Source organism: Cervus elaphus, chromosome 11 (assembly GCF_910594005.1).
Source record: "Cervus elaphus chromosome 11, mCerEla1.1, whole genome shotgun sequence".
Classification (NCBI taxonomy): Eukaryota; Metazoa; Chordata; class Mammalia; order Artiodactyla; family Cervidae; genus Cervus; species Cervus elaphus.
Genome location: NC_057825.1, coordinates 87,241,579 through 87,264,060, shown reverse-complemented (window position 1 = coordinate 87,264,060; position 22,482 = coordinate 87,241,579). Strand labels below are relative to the sequence as shown.

General features: G+C 40.9%; 1 protein-coding gene across 14 annotated transcripts in view; it reads left to right on the top strand.

Annotated features, from left to right (window-relative positions):
• Positions 1-22,482, top strand: part of LTBP1 (latent transforming growth factor beta binding protein 1) — a 442,953-nt gene that overhangs the window by 226,525 nt on the left and 193,946 nt on the right. For all 14 annotated transcript variants that reach the window (XM_043918271.1, XM_043918275.1, XM_043918274.1 and 11 more), the window contains one exon: positions 1,209-1,477. In XM_043918271.1, coding sequence (XP_043774206.1) covers positions 1,209-1,477 — 269 coding nt within the window. The remainder of the gene's footprint in view (positions 1-1,208; positions 1,478-22,482) is intronic.

Below are 22,482 nucleotides of genomic sequence, written 5' to 3'. Positions count from 1 at the left end.
TCTCTGGTGACCCAGGACCAAGAGCTAATAAGCGTACATGGTGCTCTTCTGGCAGGACCCGGGAAAGGGGAAGATGAACAAGATGGTGTTCTGACCCTTATGATCATTAATCATCTAGTAGATCACACGGTACCTGCTGTTGAATACCAAGTCTATTTTGTAGTCAAAGAGTGCTTGGTTTTAGTTCTAAACAATCTGTAACCTCCCTGGGCTTCAGTTTATTCATCTGTAGAGGAAGATAAACTAGGTCACTTGGAGCTCAGATTCTATGACTAATTCATTCTTTTCAACCTGGCACCTCTCACACACGCACAATTTTTAAAAAAGGGGTCAGAGAAGTGTTACTGGCTCTTATTCTTTAAAACCTGAATCTTAGCATCAGAAGATAAATTTCTATGTGAAACCTACAGAGAAAGAAAATACTGATATAAATGTCATACTTAAATATTTTATGTGTGTCAAAAGAAGCACAAGAGTATGTACGTACCAGGTTTAAGGTAAAAGAACTATGTTTTGTGAAATTGTGTTATAAATCCTACAGTCTCTCTGATGGAAACTTTGTGAGAAATTAGAAAATAATCTAACTCTTGAGTCTTAATTACTTTTGTTTGATAAAATGTATGACCACAAGTAGCACAAATTTCATAGTCTTGTGGCTCTTCTGAAAAAAATGTTTCATGAATCTGTTATTGTGAGAGGTTTAAATTTTGCTTTGTAAAAATTAGTTTTATTCTTTAAAGTATATAAAGTCAGCTTTAATTTTTGAGTGTCCCCTTTTACTCTCAAGAGTTTTAAAGGCTGTGCAGCAAAACTAGATCCACACTATAAATCTTTTATTTATCCTATGCATAATATATATGTGGTCTTTCCTGGTGGCTTAGTGGTAAAGAGAATCTACCTGCAATGCAGGAGACATGGGTTTGATTCCTGGGGTGGGAAGATCCCGTGGAGAAGGGAATGGCTACCCACTCCAGTATTCTTGCCTGGGAAATCCCATTGACAGAGGACCTGGTGGGCTATAGTCCATGGGATCACAAAAGAGTTGGGCATGACTTAAACAACAAAACAACAGCATAATATATATGTACTTAAGTATGTTTGTGTGTATAAAATTTAGTTTCATGCTGATGAGCATGAAAATTTACTTTCATCGTGACATGCATGTTAATTATTTACAGCTGATAAGTTTTCCTCCCCATCTGTTTTAGTGAAATTTCCTCCTAACATAGTCAATATCCATGTGAAGCACCCTCCTGAGGCCTCGGTCCAGATACATCAGGTTTCAAGAGTTGATGGCCCAACAGGTCAGAAGGTTAAAGAAGCTCAACCGGGCCAATCTCAAGTCCCTTACCAAGGCCTTCCTGTCCAGAAGACCCAGACGGTCCATTCCTCATACCAGCAAGTCATTCCTCATGTGTATCCGGTGGCTGCTAAGACCCAGCTGGGCCGGTGCTTCCAGGAAACCATTGGGTCACAGGTGAGCAGCACCCCAGCCCATTTTAGTGATATGTTCTAGATAGTCTCATTTAATAGGAAAGACAGGCTTGATGAAATGGGGTTTTTGTAGAAGGAATTGGCAACCTGTGGGCCTGTTACTATAAATAAAGATTTATTGGATACAGCCAGATCCATCATTTATATACTGTCTATGTCTGGTTTCATGATACTGACAGAAGGATTATATACTTTCAGTGAGGTCATATGATCTGAAATGCCTAAAGTATGGTCTGCAAAGACCTTTACAGGAAGAGTTTGCCAACCTCTGATATATAAGATACTGTAAGCATTGTAAGATATTTGGAAGTATCTATAAGATAATAGTATGTATTGAACTTCCAGAAATGCTGCAAGATGTCCATGATTGCCTGTTGGTATTTTTTCAGTTACAGTGATCTGTGTTTAAATCATGTGTCAGGCATGAGATACGGTACATGAGATATATTCTATAGAGATGTTTGAAAATTTTCATGCCTTTTTGCAATAGTTTGCTGGTTAGTGGATATAGTCAAGTTTTGAACCCAATAATAATTTGTCATCTTTTATTTTCTTATAAAACTATATAACTAGAATAGCAGTGTATGAGTTGTTTGAAGTGTATTTTAAATATTGTATTTATGTGTAACTGTAGGTCTATATATCATTAAGTGAGAGAGAAGTTGACTTTTCTTCAAAACTCATCATTGACTGCATAGTAAAACCAACAGAAAATTACTGGTTCCTCTACCACAGTTACTTGGTGCTTCCTGCTTTGGAATTATGTTATAATGACATAGCTTTGTTCTGTGGTTCTTCTCCTGTCACTTGATTATGGTTTTAACCCCCTGTGAGAAGAATAGGTGAGATCTGTTTATCTACTGTTATCTGAATAGCCAAAAAATTATGTATGTCTGTGTGTGTGATATCTGTTGGTAATAGAATCAATCATTCTTGCTTTTGAACCTGGAGAACACTTTTAGGTGCTGGGCAAGTCTGTGGTTAGGTCATCTCCTCTCCTAGTTGTTTAGTTGTTCTTTTGCAACCCCATGGACTGTAGCCTGCTAGGCTCCTCTGTCCGTGGGATTTCCCAGGCAAGAATACGAAGTAGGTTGTCATTTTCTTCTCCAAAGGATCTTCCTGACCCAGGGATTGGACCTGTGTCTCCTGCATTGGCAGGGTTTCTTTACCACTGAGCCACCAGGGAAACCCTTTTCTCCTAGAGGAAGAAGCAGAATTGGTTTGTAGACCAGGATGGAAAGAAGAGCCATGTAGAGTTATAAGACCTTGGTTAGAGCTGTGGGCTCAGCACTGGTGGCAAGGAACCAGCTTCCTTATTTGTAAAGTGGAGACAAGAATACGGGACTTGGTCAAGATTAGACTAGGCAAAGTGACATGCTCTGCAAATGTTACAGAACTATACAAATACTAGCTTAGAAAATGCTTACCTATTGAGAGAATCTAATGTAAAATAGAGCAGGTGATTGCTTATGTCATGTAACTTCACTAAGGCAGGGAAGGTTTAATCTCCCACTCAACCTTGGTCTGCCTGTAGATGCCTGAAATGCCTACTGAAAGGGGGCGCTTTTCTTCCTCAGTTGAAGACCAGGTTTATTTATTTATTTATTAGTTGGAGGCTAATTACTTCACAACATTGCAGTGGGTTTTGTCATACATTGACATGAATCAGCCATGGAGTTACATGTATTCCCCATCCCGATCCCCCCTCCCACCTCCCTCGAAGACCAGGTTTAAACATGCTTTTTACAGAAGGAATATCATCAAGTTACATTTAGCTTAGAAGTAAGGACTGGATTACTGTGTTAAAGGCAAGTTTTTACAGGGGCAGTGGGGCTGAAATAAACTTCATGCATGGCACAATTTGCCCCAGAAACATCTTGGAGGAGGAGGATGAATTTGGTGTCATTTGCATTGTTTCGTCATTTCAGTTTAGGTCGATCATGAGGAAAAAGCAGGTCCTTTTAAAATTCTGTGCCCAGTATCTTTCTCCTTAGTTTCCAAATTGGAACACAGATGGTAAAAAGCAAGAAAATGAGATGTCAACAGACTTTGTTGTTCTTGTACATGTAATTGTAGGCAGACAGTTGTTCACTGGAAAGAATATAAACAAATTATTTACTTTTAGGCCTAAGATGGGTTATACAATTCACATGAATTGGATAGTTGGTGGAATTATCCAAATTCCACCATTAGACTCATTAGAACACATTTTTGCCTTATCTGGATATTTCTCTGACTTCTGATCTAAATGATCCAGACAATGATCTCAATGCTTAATTCATTTTGCATGTGTAGTCAGTAAAAACATCTTCAAAATATTCTCAGAATACATTTTTTTTCCTATTGGTGAGAAATGTTGAATGCCTGTGATTGTCCAATTTGTGCAATTAGGATGATCCAGGCATTAAAAGGATTACTGACAAAATAGTCAATAGTATATAAGATGCGTCCTACAAAGGTGTTTGAAAATATTTGTGCTTGCTTGCTATGGTTGTTTTGCAAATACAGCTACAGAGGGAGGTATAAGTGGATTTTAAATGAATGGCAGAAAACCCTAACGAGTACTTAAAATTTTATTTATTATTTATTTTAAATAAATACTGGTGTTTTGCTCAGTAGGAAGATTCTTATTCACTGAGATTATACCTACTGAGAACTCAATGTCATAATCAGTAAGCACCTATGTTTGTGTATTGCCATTAGAGGTCATTTGCAAAATTTGGTAAAAATACTCTTGTTTCTGTAGCACATTCTAACAATGAGCCAGTAAACTTGAGGTTGAAAATCCAACATGAACTGTGATCAGTGTATTCGAATTCATGGGACTTTCACAGAATAGAATTTCGGGACCTGCTTGGATGGTGGAGGAGAATGAATGAATGGTTAGGAAACTAAGCTCACAGAGAGGAGGGAAGAAATTAAATAGAGGAGAGAGAGCACTGTAAGAAACAGGTGAGGAAGAATCATCAGAAGAGACCAGAGACGTCAACTAGAGTAGAGTTCCTGCAGATGTTGGGTGTAGGGCAAAATCAATAACTTGGTGTAAAATTAAAAATAGCATGATTGCCCTTTGATCAAGTGATCAAATTCAGAATCATTAAAAGCAGGACAAATGACATCATGTTCCTCCTAATGGGCTACAGTATGAAATGTATAGCAACTCCTTAAAAGGATTCTTGCCAGAAATATATAGCAGAATCTAATTGAGCCTTTACACCTAACCTCCAGCTTATAGGGAATGTTGAAGGTGAAGAAATAAGCCAAAGCTATCACATCAGAAAGACTGATAAATTGTTGCTTGGTTTCTTTGAAACATTCATATCATTAAACACACACACACACTTTGAAACATTCATATCATTACACACACACACCCTCATAGGGAATACTGAAAGTGAAGAAACAAGCCAAAGCTATCACATCAGAAAGACTGATAAATTGTTGCTTGGTTTCTTTAAGACATTCATATCATTCAACACACACACACACACACACACACACACACTTGGTTTCTTTAAGACATTCATATCATTCAACACACACACACACACACACACACACACACTGACTTCCCCAGAAAGAGACTAGAGAGATAACAGCACATCTAATGTATGAACCTTAATCATATCTTGGCTTTAAAAAAAAAAAATCAACACACAGCTCTGAAAGACATTTAAAGAACAATTGAGGATGTTTAAATATGGGCTGAATATTAGATGGTATTTTGGAACTGTTCTTTTCTTAGCTGTGATAATGGTATTAGAGGTATGTAGGGCAGTGTCCTTATTCTTGAGTGAGGAATGCCATGATGTCTATAATTTACTTTCAAATGCCTTTTATACACAAATATAGCAAAATTGTAATAGCTATTGACTCAGAAGTGGAAATACAAGTGATTACTGTTTTTTATTCTTTGGGTTATCTCAGCATATTTGAAAATTCCTTATAAGAAAAAGAAAGAAAATGTGAACATTTTCTTGACTTATGAATAGAATAATATAATTTTAAGATGAATTTAAAAGCTCTAAGTTTAGTACATTTACTGAATGTCTAGAAAATTTTAAAAGTTTCAACTTTTGAATGAGATGGAAGTGGATGTGGACATGGTAGACATGAGGAAGCCAGGGAAGAGAAGTTGGCCTTGGTCTAATTGTGAAATGATCAGGGTCCAATATAAGAAGTCAACTTGAAGAGTTGAATGCAGAGGCTTTTGTGAAGGATCCAGCATCAGGATTTGATTATGGGCTGTTGTGAAGAAAAAGATGGTGATAAGCTGGACTATTCTGAACTTCCTGGCTTCAGAAATCAGATAAATGTGCTGTCTGATTGATTAATTGACCCTTGCAGGGGAGGATTATGAGGTAAAGATGAGTAGCTCCATCTTTGTTTTAACCAGTTCCATCTTTGATTGATGTCAAGAATCAGGTATTCTTGAATAACAGTCATGGAATCCAATGCTGTTTTCGAAATGAAGTGAGAGAGGATTAATGGAGAAAATTCAGTGGTTAGCGAATAGACCTAGTAATGATAGATAAATAATACAGATTTTTTATACTTGTCTTAATATTATAAAGTGGGAAGAATAGGAATAATGTGATTAGAAATATGTAAAATGCTTTTTACCTTGATGGAGAGTGTCAAGATAAAGGGGAAAATACCTTTCTATTGTGATGTTTCATCTTTCAGAGTCCTAAAAAATAATTTATTCTTAAGATTATATAGACTGTTGATTTCTATGTGAATCAGGCTGGGTACAGGAATCACTAAATTCACCTTCAAGTATTAAGAGAACAGAAATTAATAGAACATATAGAGTGATCAGGGCTTCCCCAGTAGCTCAGCTGGTAAAGAATCCACCTGCAATGCAGGAGACCCTGTTCAATTCCTGGGTTGGGAAGATCCCCGGGGGAAGGGATAGGCTACCGATTCTAGTATTCCTGGGCTTCCCCGGTGGCTCAGACAGTAAAGAATCTGCCTGCAATGTGGGAGACCTGGGTTTGATCCCTGGGTTGGGAAGATCCCCTGGAGAAGGGCGCGGCAACCCACTCCAGTATTCCTGCCTGGAGAATCCCCATGGACAGAGGTGCCTGGCAGGCTACAGTTAGTGGGGTTGCAAAGAGTCGGATACAACTGAGCAACTAAGCACAGAATGGCCAAGAGGAATTGGTTTCTTGAATGTAAATTAAGTTTGAAGTGTACTACAATAAACAAAAGATAACTAATAATAACCTACTGTATTGCACAGGGAGCTTTATTCAGTGTTCTATAATGAATGGAGTCTGGAAGAGAGTGGATATATGTATATGTATGGCTGATTCCCTTTTCTGTACAGCAGAAACTAACACAATATTAAAAATAAATTATACTCCAATAAAAAATCAAATTTGAAATAGTTGAAAAGTCATAATTTTGGCAAAGATAGGTATCTGTGTTGCCTACAGTAAGTACTGGTACTCCATAAATATTTGAAAATATTTCTGATATTTTGCACAATGTATAGATCAAATTAGAATTACATTTCTAGTGGTTATAGTTATTTTAACATTTCCAGCAAGTTTTCACCTCTAATGTGTGCTTGGTCACTCAGTCGTGTCTGAGTCTTTGCGACCGCATGGACGTAGCCTGCTAGGCTCCTCTGTTCATGGGGATGCTCCAGGCAAGAATACTGGAGAAGCCAAATTTCAGAAAACACCCCTCAAATCTATTTTTGTACCATAAGATCATTGAATGGATACACTTTTTCCATTGTTCAAGGGTGTCTTTTATTCTAAATGGATTTTCTTAACAGTGACCCAAGTTGGAGACTTATTTGGCATCAAGAGTTTTTGGTTGTTTCAAACATGTTTTATGTATTGCCCAATTACTGGGAATGAACATTTACAGTGACCTAATGATGCCAGATGGTGTGAAAAGACCTTGTGTGAGATGGAGGGTTGGGAGTCCAGCTTCCAGGTTGGGTGTGCCACTGCCGCCTTGTGAAATCATGTGTTTTTTGTTCATTGTGGGAACGTGCCCCTTAATTAGACAGTTGTACAAGATGAGACAAAAATTTAGGTGCCTCAAGACTTTCCTATTGCAAGTGCCAAAAGAGCAGCACATTGCACATATGAATGCTTGCATTAAAGAGAACAGAAATACTAGAAAACCTGAAATAGAAGTAAACAGAAGAGAAAGGATATTTTTAGTACAGCACTCTAGCACAGATAAAGGTAATCAAATAACACTCAAACTCACTTTCATGGTTGGCAACCATAAAATCCCCATATTGTTGGGGAAAAAAGCTCCATACAGGTACAAGATGTACAAACTATAAGGTATAAAATAAGTTATAAGTATATATTGTACAACATGGTGAATGTAGCCAATATTTTACAATAGTTATAAATGGAGCATAAACTTGAAAAATCGTGAATCACTATATGGTATACTTGTAACTTATATATAGCAACTGTACTTCAATTAAAAAAATAAGGAAAGTTTAATTTTAAGAACCATAAGAAACACTCTAAATTCTCTAATATATATTCTATAGAAGAAAGTAAGTTTTTATGTGTATTAGGAAGAAAAGGACCACTTCTTGATGTGAAATCCTGGTATCATTGAAAAAAATCTTTCTTTCCTTTAATTATTGGTCATATAAATAATAAGCCCTTGGGCAAAAAGTAAAGAGTTTGCAATCCTCTTAGAGGTTCTAGAAGTTGGACAGGAAAATAGAAACAATGGGCCTTTGGAAAAAGAGATTCTTTAACTGAAGATTGGTCTTTTTGGCAGATAAATTCAATAACATCCTCATGCTCTAAACCACAATACTGGGACACACACACACTTCTGAAGGACCAAACAGATTCACTTGGTTTTATTAAAAATGAAAAGAAAGCTTAAAAAAAAGAAGCATCATGGAGAAACTAGCATGAAAGCGTGAGCTCACTGAAGTGGGGAAGTATATTAACTTCAGAGCCGAAAGTACTTTTTAGAAGTCTCAGGACTTTGGAAAAAAAATTTCCTGGTTTCTACCACATAGATGCCAATGAAAAAATAGAGCTGTCTATTGACTCTACACAGTAGAAAAAACAGATGGGTAAGTAGAGATGTATTGGGCTGGCCAAAAAGCTTGTTTGGGTTTTTCCGTAAGCCTCTTAGGTGGCATGAGTGGTAAAGAACCTGCCTGTCAATGCAGGAGATATAAAAGACACGGGTTCAATCCCTGGGTTGGGAAGATCCCCTGGAGGAGGGCATGGCAACCCACTCTAGTATTCTTGCCTGGAGAATCCCATGGACAGAGGAGCCCAGTGGGATACAGTCTACAAGGTCACAAAGAGTCAGACATGAGTGAAGCGACTTAGCACAGTACATATAAGACGGTACAGAAAAAGCTGAACAAATTTTTGGCCAGCCCAGTAGACGTAGCGATGGGCTTCAGACTTTGAATATCTCTTCTCATTGATGAGAAAGGAATTTAGTGCTCAATTAAGGGATCTAGGACATGAAATTCTGCTTAGAAACCTCTTCTTTGATTTCTTCAGACTTTTCTCTGCACTGATGATGAGCATTACTGGGGTGAGGCCTGAAGCAAGGATGAAATACTAATTTTGTCCTGATGGGAGGATAATGCCAGAATGGTTGTAACACTTTCACACTGGTTAATTCCCTAATTGAGTCCATAACTTACATAAATACATGAGAAGTTTCGGGAAGGAACAACTATTAATATAAAGCATTATTACTGCAGGCTCTCGGCCTCTCACTTCTGTGTTATCCCTTATGTGGTAAGGTGGGCTGAGTTAGCCAGGCTGGGTCAGCAGTGGGGGCAGGTTTGTATGTGGTCCTCTTCTCCACTTCCCCAGGCAATGTGCTTTTGGGGTCAGGGCTCTCCTGGGTGCACTTGACCTTGCAGAGGTGCTGCTGGGCAATGATGAGGGAAGGTAGGGCCAGAGTTACCAAATATCTGCCTTCTCCAGGAGCAGAGAGTCCTGTGAGGCTGTGTTGATTGCATTTACTGCAGTTAGGCCTCCTTCAGGTGGAATAAATCATAGCCACCAGACACTTCCTATGCCATCTGAGATTTGCTTCAGTGTCCTACTCAAACAGCCCTTTGGCATAATCTAAGAAATACTTAACTGACCGGTAGGGAGTCTAGTTGTCCCCGGTGGCTCTGAAATGCCCATCTTTGCCCAACCTTACCTGTGTCAACAGCATGACGCATACACATGACACGTTGCTTGAGAGGTCCTGGACCTCCGCAGTGTCACCTGCTCTTGCTCTAGCCACCTCTGCCAGATGGACTTCAGGCAGGGGCCCTCTTCTTGGAGTCAAAAAGATCAATAGAGCCAGGGGTAAGATCCAAAGGGGAAACACACGCTGCATATGAAAGAGAACACGTCTCCATGTCACTGGGCTTCTGCCAGCGGCAGGAAGAACTGCTGGTTTTACTTGGAGTGAGAATGTAGGACTGAGACATTAGGATAATCAAAATATAGATTCTTAGAACTGAAGTAGAGTAATTCAGAGAATGGGTGATGACCCAGACATTACCTTTCTTACTGCCTATCATCCCGTCTTTACCCCGGCCAACGCCTTCTGGGCACCAAAATGGCTGTCAGTTTTGAGTGTTCACTCACCCTGACCTTTTTAATAGACAAGCACGTTTATGCTTCTTCAGTCCACTCAGGTGCTGTTCATTTTATTGGCAGTGAAAATGCCTTTATCATGACATGGAATATCAAATTTCCATATTTTATATCTCTAGGGCTCACTGAGATTATATACTGTTTTAATTAGACTCTTGTTTTTGCAGAGAAGTAGGCATTGAAAATAATGATGGGGCAATTCCGAGTAGATGCATGCTATTTCACTTCTGATATCGGCAAAGTGGCAAGGTTTTGTGGTCACTTGAAGACGACAGTTCTGAGCATGTTGGAAGTGGTTTTAAGAGATCATGGCTTGAACTGGTGGCTGGTGTAGGCTCTTGTACATTACAGAAATGTTTGAAGAGTCACAGCTGGCGTTTCTAGGGTCTGATGTTGTTTCTTGGCTTTGTCTACATGACCCCTTGGAATTGAGACATGCTAAAATGAAGTGGAATCATCTGATTTACTAAAAGCACAAACATAAGCAACAACCCCATCTTTCAGAACCTGATTCATAAATTTCAGTGAAAAAAACAGCATTACCCTTTGTTGAAAGATATCAAAAGGATTCTCAGACTTTGCTCTGCACCTTCCCCCACAATGATGGTAACATTGTTTTCTTATCCTCCCAGTTTTTCTCCCTTTTTCTCTTTTCATATATAAAAGGATTTATATATGAAATTGGATGTTGTTTCAATGAGCTCATTCTTTGAGACTGTGCAATTTACTCTAGTAACACTGCTGTTTGCAGTTAGGAAATTGGTTTTGAAGGAAGTGTTTCAGAACCCGTTAATGAGCTGCACATGAAAATATGTCTGTTTTTCTGTCCACCTATTTACTGTATTCTCAGTGAATTCAAAAGCGTCCAAAGCTCTCAGGTCAGCCCCTTGGTGAACAGGATTTGCCACCATTGAGGATGCCTGCAAAATGCCTGCATTTTGAAATCCAGACAGAGGAGTTCTAAGTATTTTGAACAAAGAGCAGTGCTTTCAAGATGGTAGTTTGAAGAGGACTGCTTTAGAGTGTGCAAGCTTTGACGGAGTTAAGAAAATGGTCTAACGGTCTGTGGCTTTGGGGCAGGCATTTTAATGAGGCAGTGTATTTTTATAAAATATTTGATAGAGAGCATTCACATTTATGGCCTTAGTTGACCTTCAGAACAACTTCAAAATAACGAGAAGTAGGTATTCTTGTCTCCCATTTACTTAAATGAACCTTGAGGCTCAGAGAGGTGAGGGGACTAGCTTATATTAGTATTTCCAAGACAATCACTCTTTTTCCATTTTGGCAAATTCATCATGTCTCTGGCCCTCGGTTTCTTTATTTTTCAAATGACTGGTTTGGCTGAGAAGACTACCAAGGCTCCTTTTAGCCATGCAGTGCTCTGACTGTAATGATTTTGACGTCTTTCTTCTTTTCCACAACTTTAGAGGCCACTTATACTTACTCATAGTATCAATGGACAAAGCAAACTGTACAAACATCGAACACAGTCAGTACCTAGAATGATCTTCCAAATCTACCCCAGCTTGAGAGACTCAAGTGTTGGCTCCTCCAAAAAGCCTTTCAGCCCTTCAATGCACATTGATCCCTCCTCCCTAACCTTTTGCTGCATGTAAAATCCAATCAGACCATTTCAAAGTTAATTGTCCTAAAGCTGATTTTTGTGCCTCTCCTCTCTCCCCCACAAACTTGTGCTTTTCATGAGGACAGGGCCACTTAGGAACTGAGCTCATTGCTAGGCACACCAGAGTCATCAGCAGATCTGTTAGTGTTAGAGTAGGCAAAGTTTGAAGGTAGTCATAAATCCTGCAAAAGCTTACGCTTTGTGCACACTCGATGTCTAGCAGGTGAGCCGGGGACCGCGCGGCACATCTCTCGGGCACTCAGGCCGACGGCGGTCTCCATGGCTCTCCTGCTGCGCTGTGTGGAAGGCATGGCCTCTCACTTTCTGCAGCAAGGAAGACTCACAGGTTGGAGTCTTAACCCCCAGTGCGCCTGTAATTGGAGATAGTCCGTAAGGAAGTAATTAGGAGTAAATGAGGTCATAAGGGTGAGGCCCTGATACAACAGGGTTAGTGTTTTTGTAACCAGAGAGCTCCGTCTCTTTGCCAGGTGAGGACATGGCAGGATGGCAGCCTCCTGCAAGCCGGGGAGAGAGTCCTCACCAGAGCTGGCCACGCTGGCACCTTGATCTCGACCCTCTGGAACTGGGCGGGAAAATGAATGTCTGTTGTTGAAGCCACCCAGTCTCTGGAATTTCGTTATGGCAGTCCACGCTGACTAATAAGGGTTAGGAACCGGAACATGTGGGGAGGCAAGTGGTTCTCTGGTGAGCAGCGAATGTTCCCGCCACAAGTGGCAGAGCAGTGGTCAAGACAGACGTGGTTCCCTGCTCACAGGGAATTAAACCTATTAATATGACTTGTGGCATTCAGTTTTTCTATACTGCTTGCAACCAAACCACAGGTAATTATTAGTTTTGAGTTCTGTGTACTTGGATGAGATACAGAAAAACTGCAAGCTTAACCAAATGAGGCACGTGTTACAGTTTACATAGTGTTATAAGGCCCCAAACGGTTTTATGTTCCTTTCAGTATCTTTCTTTGTAGACAAAAAGGAAACTGACAGGCAATGAAGCTTTATAGAAAGAATTTCTCTCAATACAGTTCTGGAAATAAGCTTTGGGCAGAATAGGCCTTTATGTTCATCATTTAGGAGAGATCCGATTACTGTAGTAATAACCATGTCATGCCTATCTGCCTGTCTTAATTTCTATCCTCATCTTGGGTCTGTCTTTATAAAGGAAGGATCCTTGGTAGTGGAGTTAGGATAAATTTCATCTTTGTATCATCTAGTACTAGGATTTATGATGTTGTTTATGTTTTGTTGCAAGGGGAGGTTAAGGGAATTATGATGTAGGAATATAATCATGACAAAACATAATTATTCTTTTTGCAATTTAAGAATAGCAAGGCACACATATCATAGTCTGCTAGACTTGACTATTGAAATCCTCAAATCATTGTAGAGGTGGAGAAAATAGGCAGCCCAAATTTGATCGTTTATTTAGAAAAGATGTCAAGTAGAATCATAAGTTTCATGCTTAAGAATTTTTCCCCCTTTTATGTTACTTTAAAACCATTTTTTGCCTTAGTGTAACTTTAAAAATACTGTTTCATAAAACTAAAGTCGTTGTCTGGAATTCCTTGAAGCCCATGGTTTGGCTTCAGCAGGCTTTAAACAAATACCCTGTCAGAAATCAATGTGGATACATTTACAACAGTTAATGCCCTAGTCACAGTAGATACTTTGTAAAATCAATACCCTGAAATATCAGAGGATTATGGTTGTATCAGATACCCCAAATGCCTAACATTGTTTTAATTACTCTAATAAAAGAAAGCTGGGTGAACTTAAAAAAAAAAAAAAAAAAAAACCTTTCCTATAAAGAATGTTCTACTCAAGCCAAAGCAAATTTTTTACAAGTTCTTTTAGAAAATCTGGAAGTATTTAAGCGTTTTCCTCTTCTTCTTATGAGACAATGCCTGTTACCCTGCCAGTGCTCCATCGAACAATATTCCCCTTTATGACAACAGGCCTTTAGAACAAGTTGATCAAATATGTTGCGTTAGTGATAGGGTTCAGAGATTTGGATGCTTTTTCTTATTGGCACATAGACATAAACATATTTAATGTTCTGGTACATGGATGCTGAAGAGCTCTCATGAGGTTTTCTAGTTTGGTTTGGAGCCATAGTTGGTCCACAGGCTCAAGGAGGACTGTTTTGCTCAGAAGATGGGCAGAAGTCATTTTGCCAGAGGGGAGATGTGTTTATATCATAGTGAAAATATTAATAGAAACAAAGAAGAGTTGTGACAGGAGTTTGGATTAATCGTTACATTACTTGCAGGGAGAGCTCCTCCCAAGAGGGTCCTCAGTCTGGTTTTTATGAGAAATCCCAGGGGTTTTTTTTTGTTTTGTTTTAATAAGTGGGATTCATGTTCCTCAACCAGATTCATAGAACTGAGGGTGTAGTTTCTTCTTGCCAGAATACCTTGAGGCTTTTTGCCAGAACATTGGAATAAGGTACTTCTGGGTGTGGTAGAGGTGAGTGTGGCAGTTTCACACATGGGATAATTCTTGGGACACCTGTGCAGTGTGGGTTGATCAACCATAATGTGACTTTCTAATGAGTCATACCTCAAGGCATGGAAAGTCTGCCTCTCCATGCCTATCTTGAATAATTTATTTCACTTATTGGTAGTTATCTATTTATTATAATTCTTATAGTTTAGAAAGGAGTCATTGAAAAGCCACAACTGTTTTTAGAAAGAACTGTGTGGTTTTTTTTTTTTTTGGTAGTACCGCCTAGCAGGAAAAGGGGAGGACATGAAACAAGGTCCAGAAGAGGAAGCCCATTCTGGTTGTCACTGATTGAGTTGGTCTAGGTCAGGATATGATGTTAGGATCTGGAAATATGGTAGCAGAGAATCTAGTGTATTAGCCTGACAGGCAGGGGGCGTTCAATGAACAAGGACCTTCACAGGTTACCCTCACCCCTGTACTAGAGTCTTCATAAAATCATAGACTCTAGGCACATCAGTGAACATGCACTGTTAGTCTATCCTTAAAATTGGATTGGTGAGGAAGCTGAAGTCCAGAGAGAAATAAACTTGCTTCATGTCTTGTTTTGAGTTTATGGTAGGTAAGGACTAAAACTGAGGCTTTCTGGGTCTTACTCCAGTATCGTTTCTACTATTCCATGCAGGCTCTTAGGTCACTTCTTCTGGGTATGGAGGATTTACAAGAACCATTGCTCTCTGTAGAAGTTGGCTTGGGCTGCCATCACAAATATTGGGTTGGCCAAAAAAGTTTGTTCAGGTTTCTGTAACATCTTATGGAAAAACCCAAATGAACTTCTGGCCAACCCAATACTATAGACTGGGTAGTAGAAATGACCAAAATTTATTTTCTCACAGTTCTGGAAATTGGAAGTATAAGATCAAGAGATTGAGAGATTTAATTCCTGGTAGGGCTCTCTTCAGGCTTCCCTGATAGCTCAGTTGGTAAAGAATCCTCCTGTAATGCAGGAAACCCCGGTTCAATTCCTGGGTCAGGAAGATCCGCTGGAGAAGGGATAGGCTACCCACTCCAGTATTCTTGGGCTTTCCTTGTGACTCAACTGGTAAAGAATCCACCTGCAATGCAGGAGACCTGGGTTCGATCCCTGGGTTGGGAAGATTCCCTGGAGAAGGGAAAGGCTACCCACTCCAGTAATCTGGCCTGGAGAGTTCCATGGACTATACAGTCCATGGGGTCACAGAGTTGGACATGACTGAGCGACTTTTACTTCACTTCAGGGCTGTCTTCCTGGTTTGTCTGTGGCCACCTTCTCTCTGTCTTCATAGGGCAGAAAAAGGGCTCTAGTGTGTCTGTCTTCATCAGGACACTAATCCTATCACAAGGGCCCACCCTCATGACCTCATCTAAATCTAATTATGTCCCAAAGGCCACACCTCCTCATGTCATGCTGTTAGGGGTCAGATGTGAATATACACAGAGAGGCATAGCAATATTCAGTCCATGATACTAGCTGAGCAGGAAAGAACAGACACATTCTCTGGGACCTGTCTCAGCGAGTCCATGTTCTGCAGTGCCTGTCCTTGGGCCATGATGCTTGGGAGTGGATGTAGAGTAGTAGGCTCCATTATTGCGGTTTCATGGTTTTGATCCTCTTTCACCAAGACACGGCGTATGACAAGAAGAGTCTTGATGTCCCCAAAGTGAAGTCATCTGTTGCTTAAACACTGATATTAACTGGTTAACTCACTGTGATTCAGTGATACCATGTTGTCCTTATTGAGTAGAAGTGTTGGAGAAGACTCTTGAGAGTCCCTTGGACTGCAAGGAGATCCAACCAGTCCATCCTAAAGGAGATCAGTCCTGGGTGTTCATTGGAAGGACTGATGCTGAAGCTGAGACTCCAGTACTTTGGCCACCTCATGCGAAGAGTTGACTCATTGGAAAAGACCCTGATGCTGGGAGGGATTGGGGGCAGGAGGAGGAGGGGACGACAGAGGATGAGATGGCTGGATGGCATCACCGACTCGATGGGCATGAGTTTGAGTCAACTCCGGGAGTTGGTGATGGACAGGGAGGCCTGGTGTGCTGCAGTTCATGGGGTCGCAAAGAGTCGGACACGACTGAGCAACTGAACTGAACTGAAAATGAAATCACAAACTTTCCACAGCATTAACGCCCTGATCTTTATTTTTTAAAAAAACTGGAACATTTTTTAGCAAAATCTTAAGAATATCTTGTTTTGGGACTTACCTGAGGTCCAGTGGTTAAGATGCCGCACTTTCACTGCAGGGGGCATGGATTCAGTTCCTGGTGGGAGAACAAAGATCCCCTTGCTGTGCAGTGCAACTTAAAAAAAACAAAAAAAACCCAAAAAGAACATCTTTTTCTTTTTAAATTTCTTTATGTTAGTCACTCAGTCATGTCTGACCCTTTGCAATCCCATGGCCTGTAGCCCACCAGGCTTCTCTGTCCATGGAATACAGTCCATGCAATTCTCCAGGCCAGAATACTGGAGTGGGTAGCCTTTCCCTTCTCCAGGGAATCTTCCCAACCCAGATCTCCTGCATTGCAGTTGGATTCTTTACCAGCTGAGCCATAAGGGAAGCCCAAGAATATTGGAGTGGGTGGCCTATCCCTTCTCCAGTGGATCTTCCTGACCCAGGAATTGAACTGGGGTCTCCTGCATTGCAGACGGATTCTTTACCAACTGAGCTCTCAGGGAAGCCCTTTAAATTTCCAGATCTAATTTATTTTAATGCAGCTCTTCTCTGTAAGTTGGGACATTGTATTATATTGAGTAACTATTAGATTACTTGGTCATTTGTTAAATAAGCCCAGGTTTTTAAACAAGTGACCCAGAGGAAGGGGTCTAAGATTGATTCTGAGCCAAACATGTCTGGACACGTGGCTGTCTCATGTAGAATCTGCTTCCATGTATTGTTTAAGTTTTGAGAACTCTGTGGAAATGGACATTTTTAGTTCCATTTTAAGGAAGAAATAGGCAGAGAGTTTGAGAGTTTTGCCTGTGGCCATGTAGGTGGTGATGGGTAAAGTGAGGATTTTGACGCATATTGATCCAACTTCAAAAGCTAAACTCTTGTCTTTTATTGACTTCTGGGTCATCTTTTCACCACTTTTCACTGGACCCACATGCGGGAATAGGATTGTGTGGGTAGGTCAGTTTGACAATCATAATGCACTAATTCTGCCAAACATGGAGATGCCTGGCAGTTTGTGTTGGGATGGCTCTTGTTTGGGATAGCATTTGTTGGGAAAGAGATCTTTTGCAGTGAACTTAAAAGCTCCCTTCAGCTAGTTCTTTGAGGAGAAATATAGCCAACACTTCTCTAATAATTTAATAATTACCCAATTTTGTTATGGGCCTCTGATTACTGATCATATTGATCAGCAATTTCTTCCATTTTTCTCCATGAATGATGTACTCTATCCTAATAATTCGTACTTACTTTTGAGGGGAAGTATCAGATGTAGACTGGAGGAGGGCATGGCAACCCACTCTAGTATTCTTGCCTGGAAAATCCCATGGACAGAGGAACCTGGTGGGCCTCAGTCCATGGGGTTGCAAGGAGTCTGACATGACTCAAGTGACTGAGCATGCATGCACACACCAGATGTAGAACACTATACTTTCATAAAACACTTAATCTTTTCTTTCTCTTCCTCCTCCTCTTGATCAATATTTCTGTTTGCCACGCTGCTTCACAGATGCCAGATACTTCACTGGAAGCAACCCAGAACTCTGTTGCTTTGACCTTTCCCTTTTCCTGCCTCCTAATGAGTTTTGATGTCCCGCTACAAGCTGAATCCGACTGGGAGAATGTCCATGCCTTAGCTCCACTTCATTCTCTGACTTGCCCCACCGGCGCGCTGTTTCTTTGCATTTGGCCTGCCTTCCTCTGTCCTTCGCCTGCTCCCGCCCTGCGGCCCCTTCCACTTGGTGTTAGGTATTGGGCTTAGCTAACGCTGCTCCATCCCTTTGGAATCCTTCTCCCCAGTCCAGCCGTTGAGTCACTGCCTGTTTCAGTTCTTGCCCAAACACTGCTCTGCATCCTCTTGCAAGAGAGGGAGTTGCAGTGAACCAGCCTCTCTCTCCTTTCATGTTTTACTTCGGTACAATCTCTAGGAGCATTTAAAAAAAATCTATACTACTTTAATATTTTAGCTTCTCTGTGTTTCTTTGGTTCCAGTGTCTTAATCTTGTTGAGAAAAATGTTCTTTATTCAAACTCAGAGTCTTTTATACTTCAGCATATAATGGTTCCTGATAACAAAATAAAGTGAGTTACATACACGTGATAAGATAATTTGTAAGAGTATTTCAGTATTAACATTTTCAAATGTCTTCAGTTGTGAGTCCTTGACATGGTGGCCATCTTCATAAAGCAGCCCTTTTACTCCTAGAGTATCTGAACTCTTTTAAGAAATGTATCCCGAGAGCCTAAGAAATTGGCCAGCATTGTAACGCTTGGTAGGTTGCACCCACACAAGATATAAGCTGAGGAGGATGGTGCAGATCCAGCCAGTCCTTGCTCTGCTTCCCAAACACTCTGTCCTGGTGCAGAACACACCCCAGAAGATCACTGTCTACTAGTCCCTGTACCGGGGCTGACGGGATAAGGTCCGCCACGCTTGGACATGCATTGATGAATCTCACCACAGTCCTTTGAAGTTGGGATTACCATCCCTTTGTCTGAGAACTAGTCTAAAGATGCTGGATGGTCTGTGGAACAAAGATGTCAGAGAGACTTGGGGTTTAGGTCCAGGTGTAATAATTCCACACCAGTGTTCCTTTTTTTCCCCCATGGCTGAATCTTTCCTGGGGAAGATCCACTGGCCTGGTGCAGCAAACGTTCTTGAAATAAGGATACTATCGGTACTAGTAATTTTAAGGTGTGAAAACTGAATCTTTTGACACCATACTCCAATATTTATCACACTCTCTTCAAGTGATTGTTCATCTATGAAGCAATTCCATTGGTGAGTTTGTAATAGACAAAAATTATAAACCATTAAATTTAAGACTTAATGCTCATATATTTATAGGGAGATCTAAAACCAGCTGTCATCACAGCTTTATTTTGGGTGGCAGGAAAGTGTTATGATGTTTTAAAAGCGAGGATTTGCAGGTGAGTGCTGCAGATAAGTCTACAGATAAGTGTTCTCAATCAGGTCAAGATTTAGAAAAGTTCATGATTTTGCAGTCTGTTAATTCTTAACAATGTTTAACAAAGGCTTTTGCACCACTGCTTGTAATAACTTCTTTGCTGTAAAAGTAGTACCATGAACATTCATGGAGTAATTGTGATGCTTTCTAAATAGTCTTACCCTCTAATGTATGGTGCTAGTCCGGATATGCAGGTAGTAATGGTTGATGAGTTATTTTCATGCAGCCAGTCTTCTAAGAATCATGGTGATTAGTGCTGAGAGGAGTTCTATTTGTTTTCCTCTTTTTCTGTCTAGTTTGCATAGGTCCTGTAGGAGTAAGCTCAGACCGGTATGAGCATCCCTGGTGGTGTTGATTTGAGGGACAAGGTGAAGCATAGAAGCTGGGTAGGAGTGTATCTGCCCAGACACTGTCCTGCTAGAGACATTTCCTGCTCTCCGCAACACAAGTACTTGGGGTTGGCTCTAGTATTTCCTTTGTCAGTAATGCAACCTATCAGTGTATATTGAGCATGGAACCCTAGATCTGACAGAAACCCTAAGAGACATCTGCTTCTCACCCTGGGCATTCCCACGAGATGATCCTTCAGCCTTCAGCATCAGTGAAGATGTTGACCTCTTCCATTATTGAGGATCATTCGCTGTTGTAAAAGTCTCCTGCTATGAGTGGAATCTTCTTTTCTTGTGATCTGGAGCCTGTAGTCCTGCTAATACCTTCACCATGCAGATAACTTCAAGCAACAACATGAACATGTTGAACATGTTTGTTGAACATGTCTGAACTCTGCTGTCTGTCTTATTATCTCTACTTTCTTCAGCTGACAGTCGTTGAACCTGGTAGCCTGGACCTTTGTTGTTCTGTTTGGACCACTCTAGGTAGGCCATGCATTTGCTGAATCCTAGCATGGACGTGTGGGGTCCAAGAGTCCCCTAATGTGCAGCCCGGAGTTGGGTGAACTTTTTGAGCTTTATCACATTGCTCGATGGACAGCATAGGTTTTCCTTTCTGGCTTGAAATAACTAAATATTGGGTTATACGATTAGCACATTTCTCCTGGATTTCTAATAAGATATGCCTTGAAATGAGAGGCAGGCTTTCTCTGAAAATGTGGTGAGTGATTCACACAAGAGAAATTCCATTTGTGTTTTTAACTTGTAAAAAATCACTTTAACTTGGGAATAAAAACGTAGCTCAGTAGCATCAGCCTATGTCCATGTGATTATGTCTTATTGAGAAGTAGAATCTTCCAGGCTGACAGGAGGGCATTTAAGATTCTAATGTCCTTTTCAATGTCATTGTCTCCTGTGTGGACTTTTGGTATGGAGGGGAGATCCTTCCTCTACCTTCTTTTGTTCTAGATGCTTCCAGCATCCAGGTAATATCAGGTGCTGAGGAATCTCTTGTATGAGCGAAAGCCCTGCATCTGGCTGCAAAGATCTCAGGTGGAGTTTCTTGCTGCACTTTGAAATCTCTGCATAGTTAACTAACCAGAGGGGCGCCCTTTGCCTTGTTGCAAACCTGACTTTATCCCTGGCAGTCTGTCCTCATGCTGTGCAGACCCAGTTTTGAGAGGAACACACAGCGTTGTGGTACCACCTACCCTGCCATTTATTTAATCGACTTGGATGGCTTGTGCTGCTCTTGGCTGTGGACCCGCAAAAACAAAGCCGTAGGATAAAGCAGCCTGAATCCTGTAATGAAAACCTTGTACCGTTTTTTTGAGGCCCAGTCGGGAGAAATGATTTATTTTTGCCCTCCCAAATCAAACATTCTAGGAATCCAAGGTGAAAATTGGATTTTAACTGCTACCAGCATTTGGAGCATATAAAATCGGCAAGTGTTGAGAGTTTTGCTTGATGAAGAGAAGAACCTAGAGGGGCTGGGACGAGAATGGTCTACATGTGATATGCACTGGTGTCTGACATAAATCTGACTGATCATACTGGGAGTAAACCACAAGCACGCTTTGGCAGCTGATTGCAACCGTGGAGACCTCTGTGTTCTTCACATATCATTTTCTTTCCAGTCTTAACGCCTGGAGCGTTGTTCCATCTTCCTTCTTCCTTGCTTCATATTTCAGGTTTAAGCCTTCTGTTACTAAGCTGAAGGAGTGTGGGAACTACCTGAATGCAGCCAGTGTGTGGTGTTCCTCCCCGAGGTTCTCCATTTGTACATGTGTTCACTCTCTTCCCCCATTGCCCCCCTCCCCTCCTCCTGCTCATCATACACTATTTTTGGAGAGAATACGACATCCTGTTGAAATCTTGAAAACCCACAAAAACCTAAGGACTTCAAAGCTATGATGTAACTCCAACTTCATTAGCTGAGCCCTGCCTTCTCTGGTTTTGTTTTACAAGTCGGACATGTAGTCAGAGCCTTGTTGGGAATGCTGCATGGGTGGACCTGGAGGGAAGGCAGTGTGGTCCCTGGAGGCCTGCCAGGCAACCGGTATCCACTATCTGCTGCCCTTCTACGAGTCATCACCTGTCCCAACTTTCTTCCCCTGAGTTCTGCTCACCAGCCTGGGCTAGTTTGCTAATTCCCATTGTTTTCCCCAGGACCATTGCTTGCTTGAATGGACTGAAACTAGTTCTTTAGTTTCTTCTGATTGTTTGCTCCTTCCTTCCCTTAACGTTTATTGAGTGTTTATTTGCAACTTATACTATACATTGGGGTTATAAAGATAAGTAAAATACATCTGTGTTTGATTAAAATGCATAGCGGAGGCAGCAGAACTGTGTAGAAAGTATCCTGGAGTAAAGGGGATGGTTGGAGGAACTCGCTGAAATTGAGGAGACAGGAGGTTTCATGGTGAGGATTCTCTGGGTCTGTTAAAGGAAGGAAGGAGTGAACAATCAGAGGAAACTAAAGAACAAGCTAGTTTGTACAGAAGATAAGGCATTCTTGAGTGTGCCTGAAGGAGGGATGGAGAGGGGTGGGAGGGGACAGAGAGAGATTGTCTGAGGTGAGAACTAGAAGGTCACACAGATCGTATCGGGGAGGTTGCAGTCTTCATACAGGGGACAGTCGCTGAAGGTTTTCATTCAGAATAATGTGGTCAGATTTGTCTTTGGAAAGTGAAAGTGAAAGT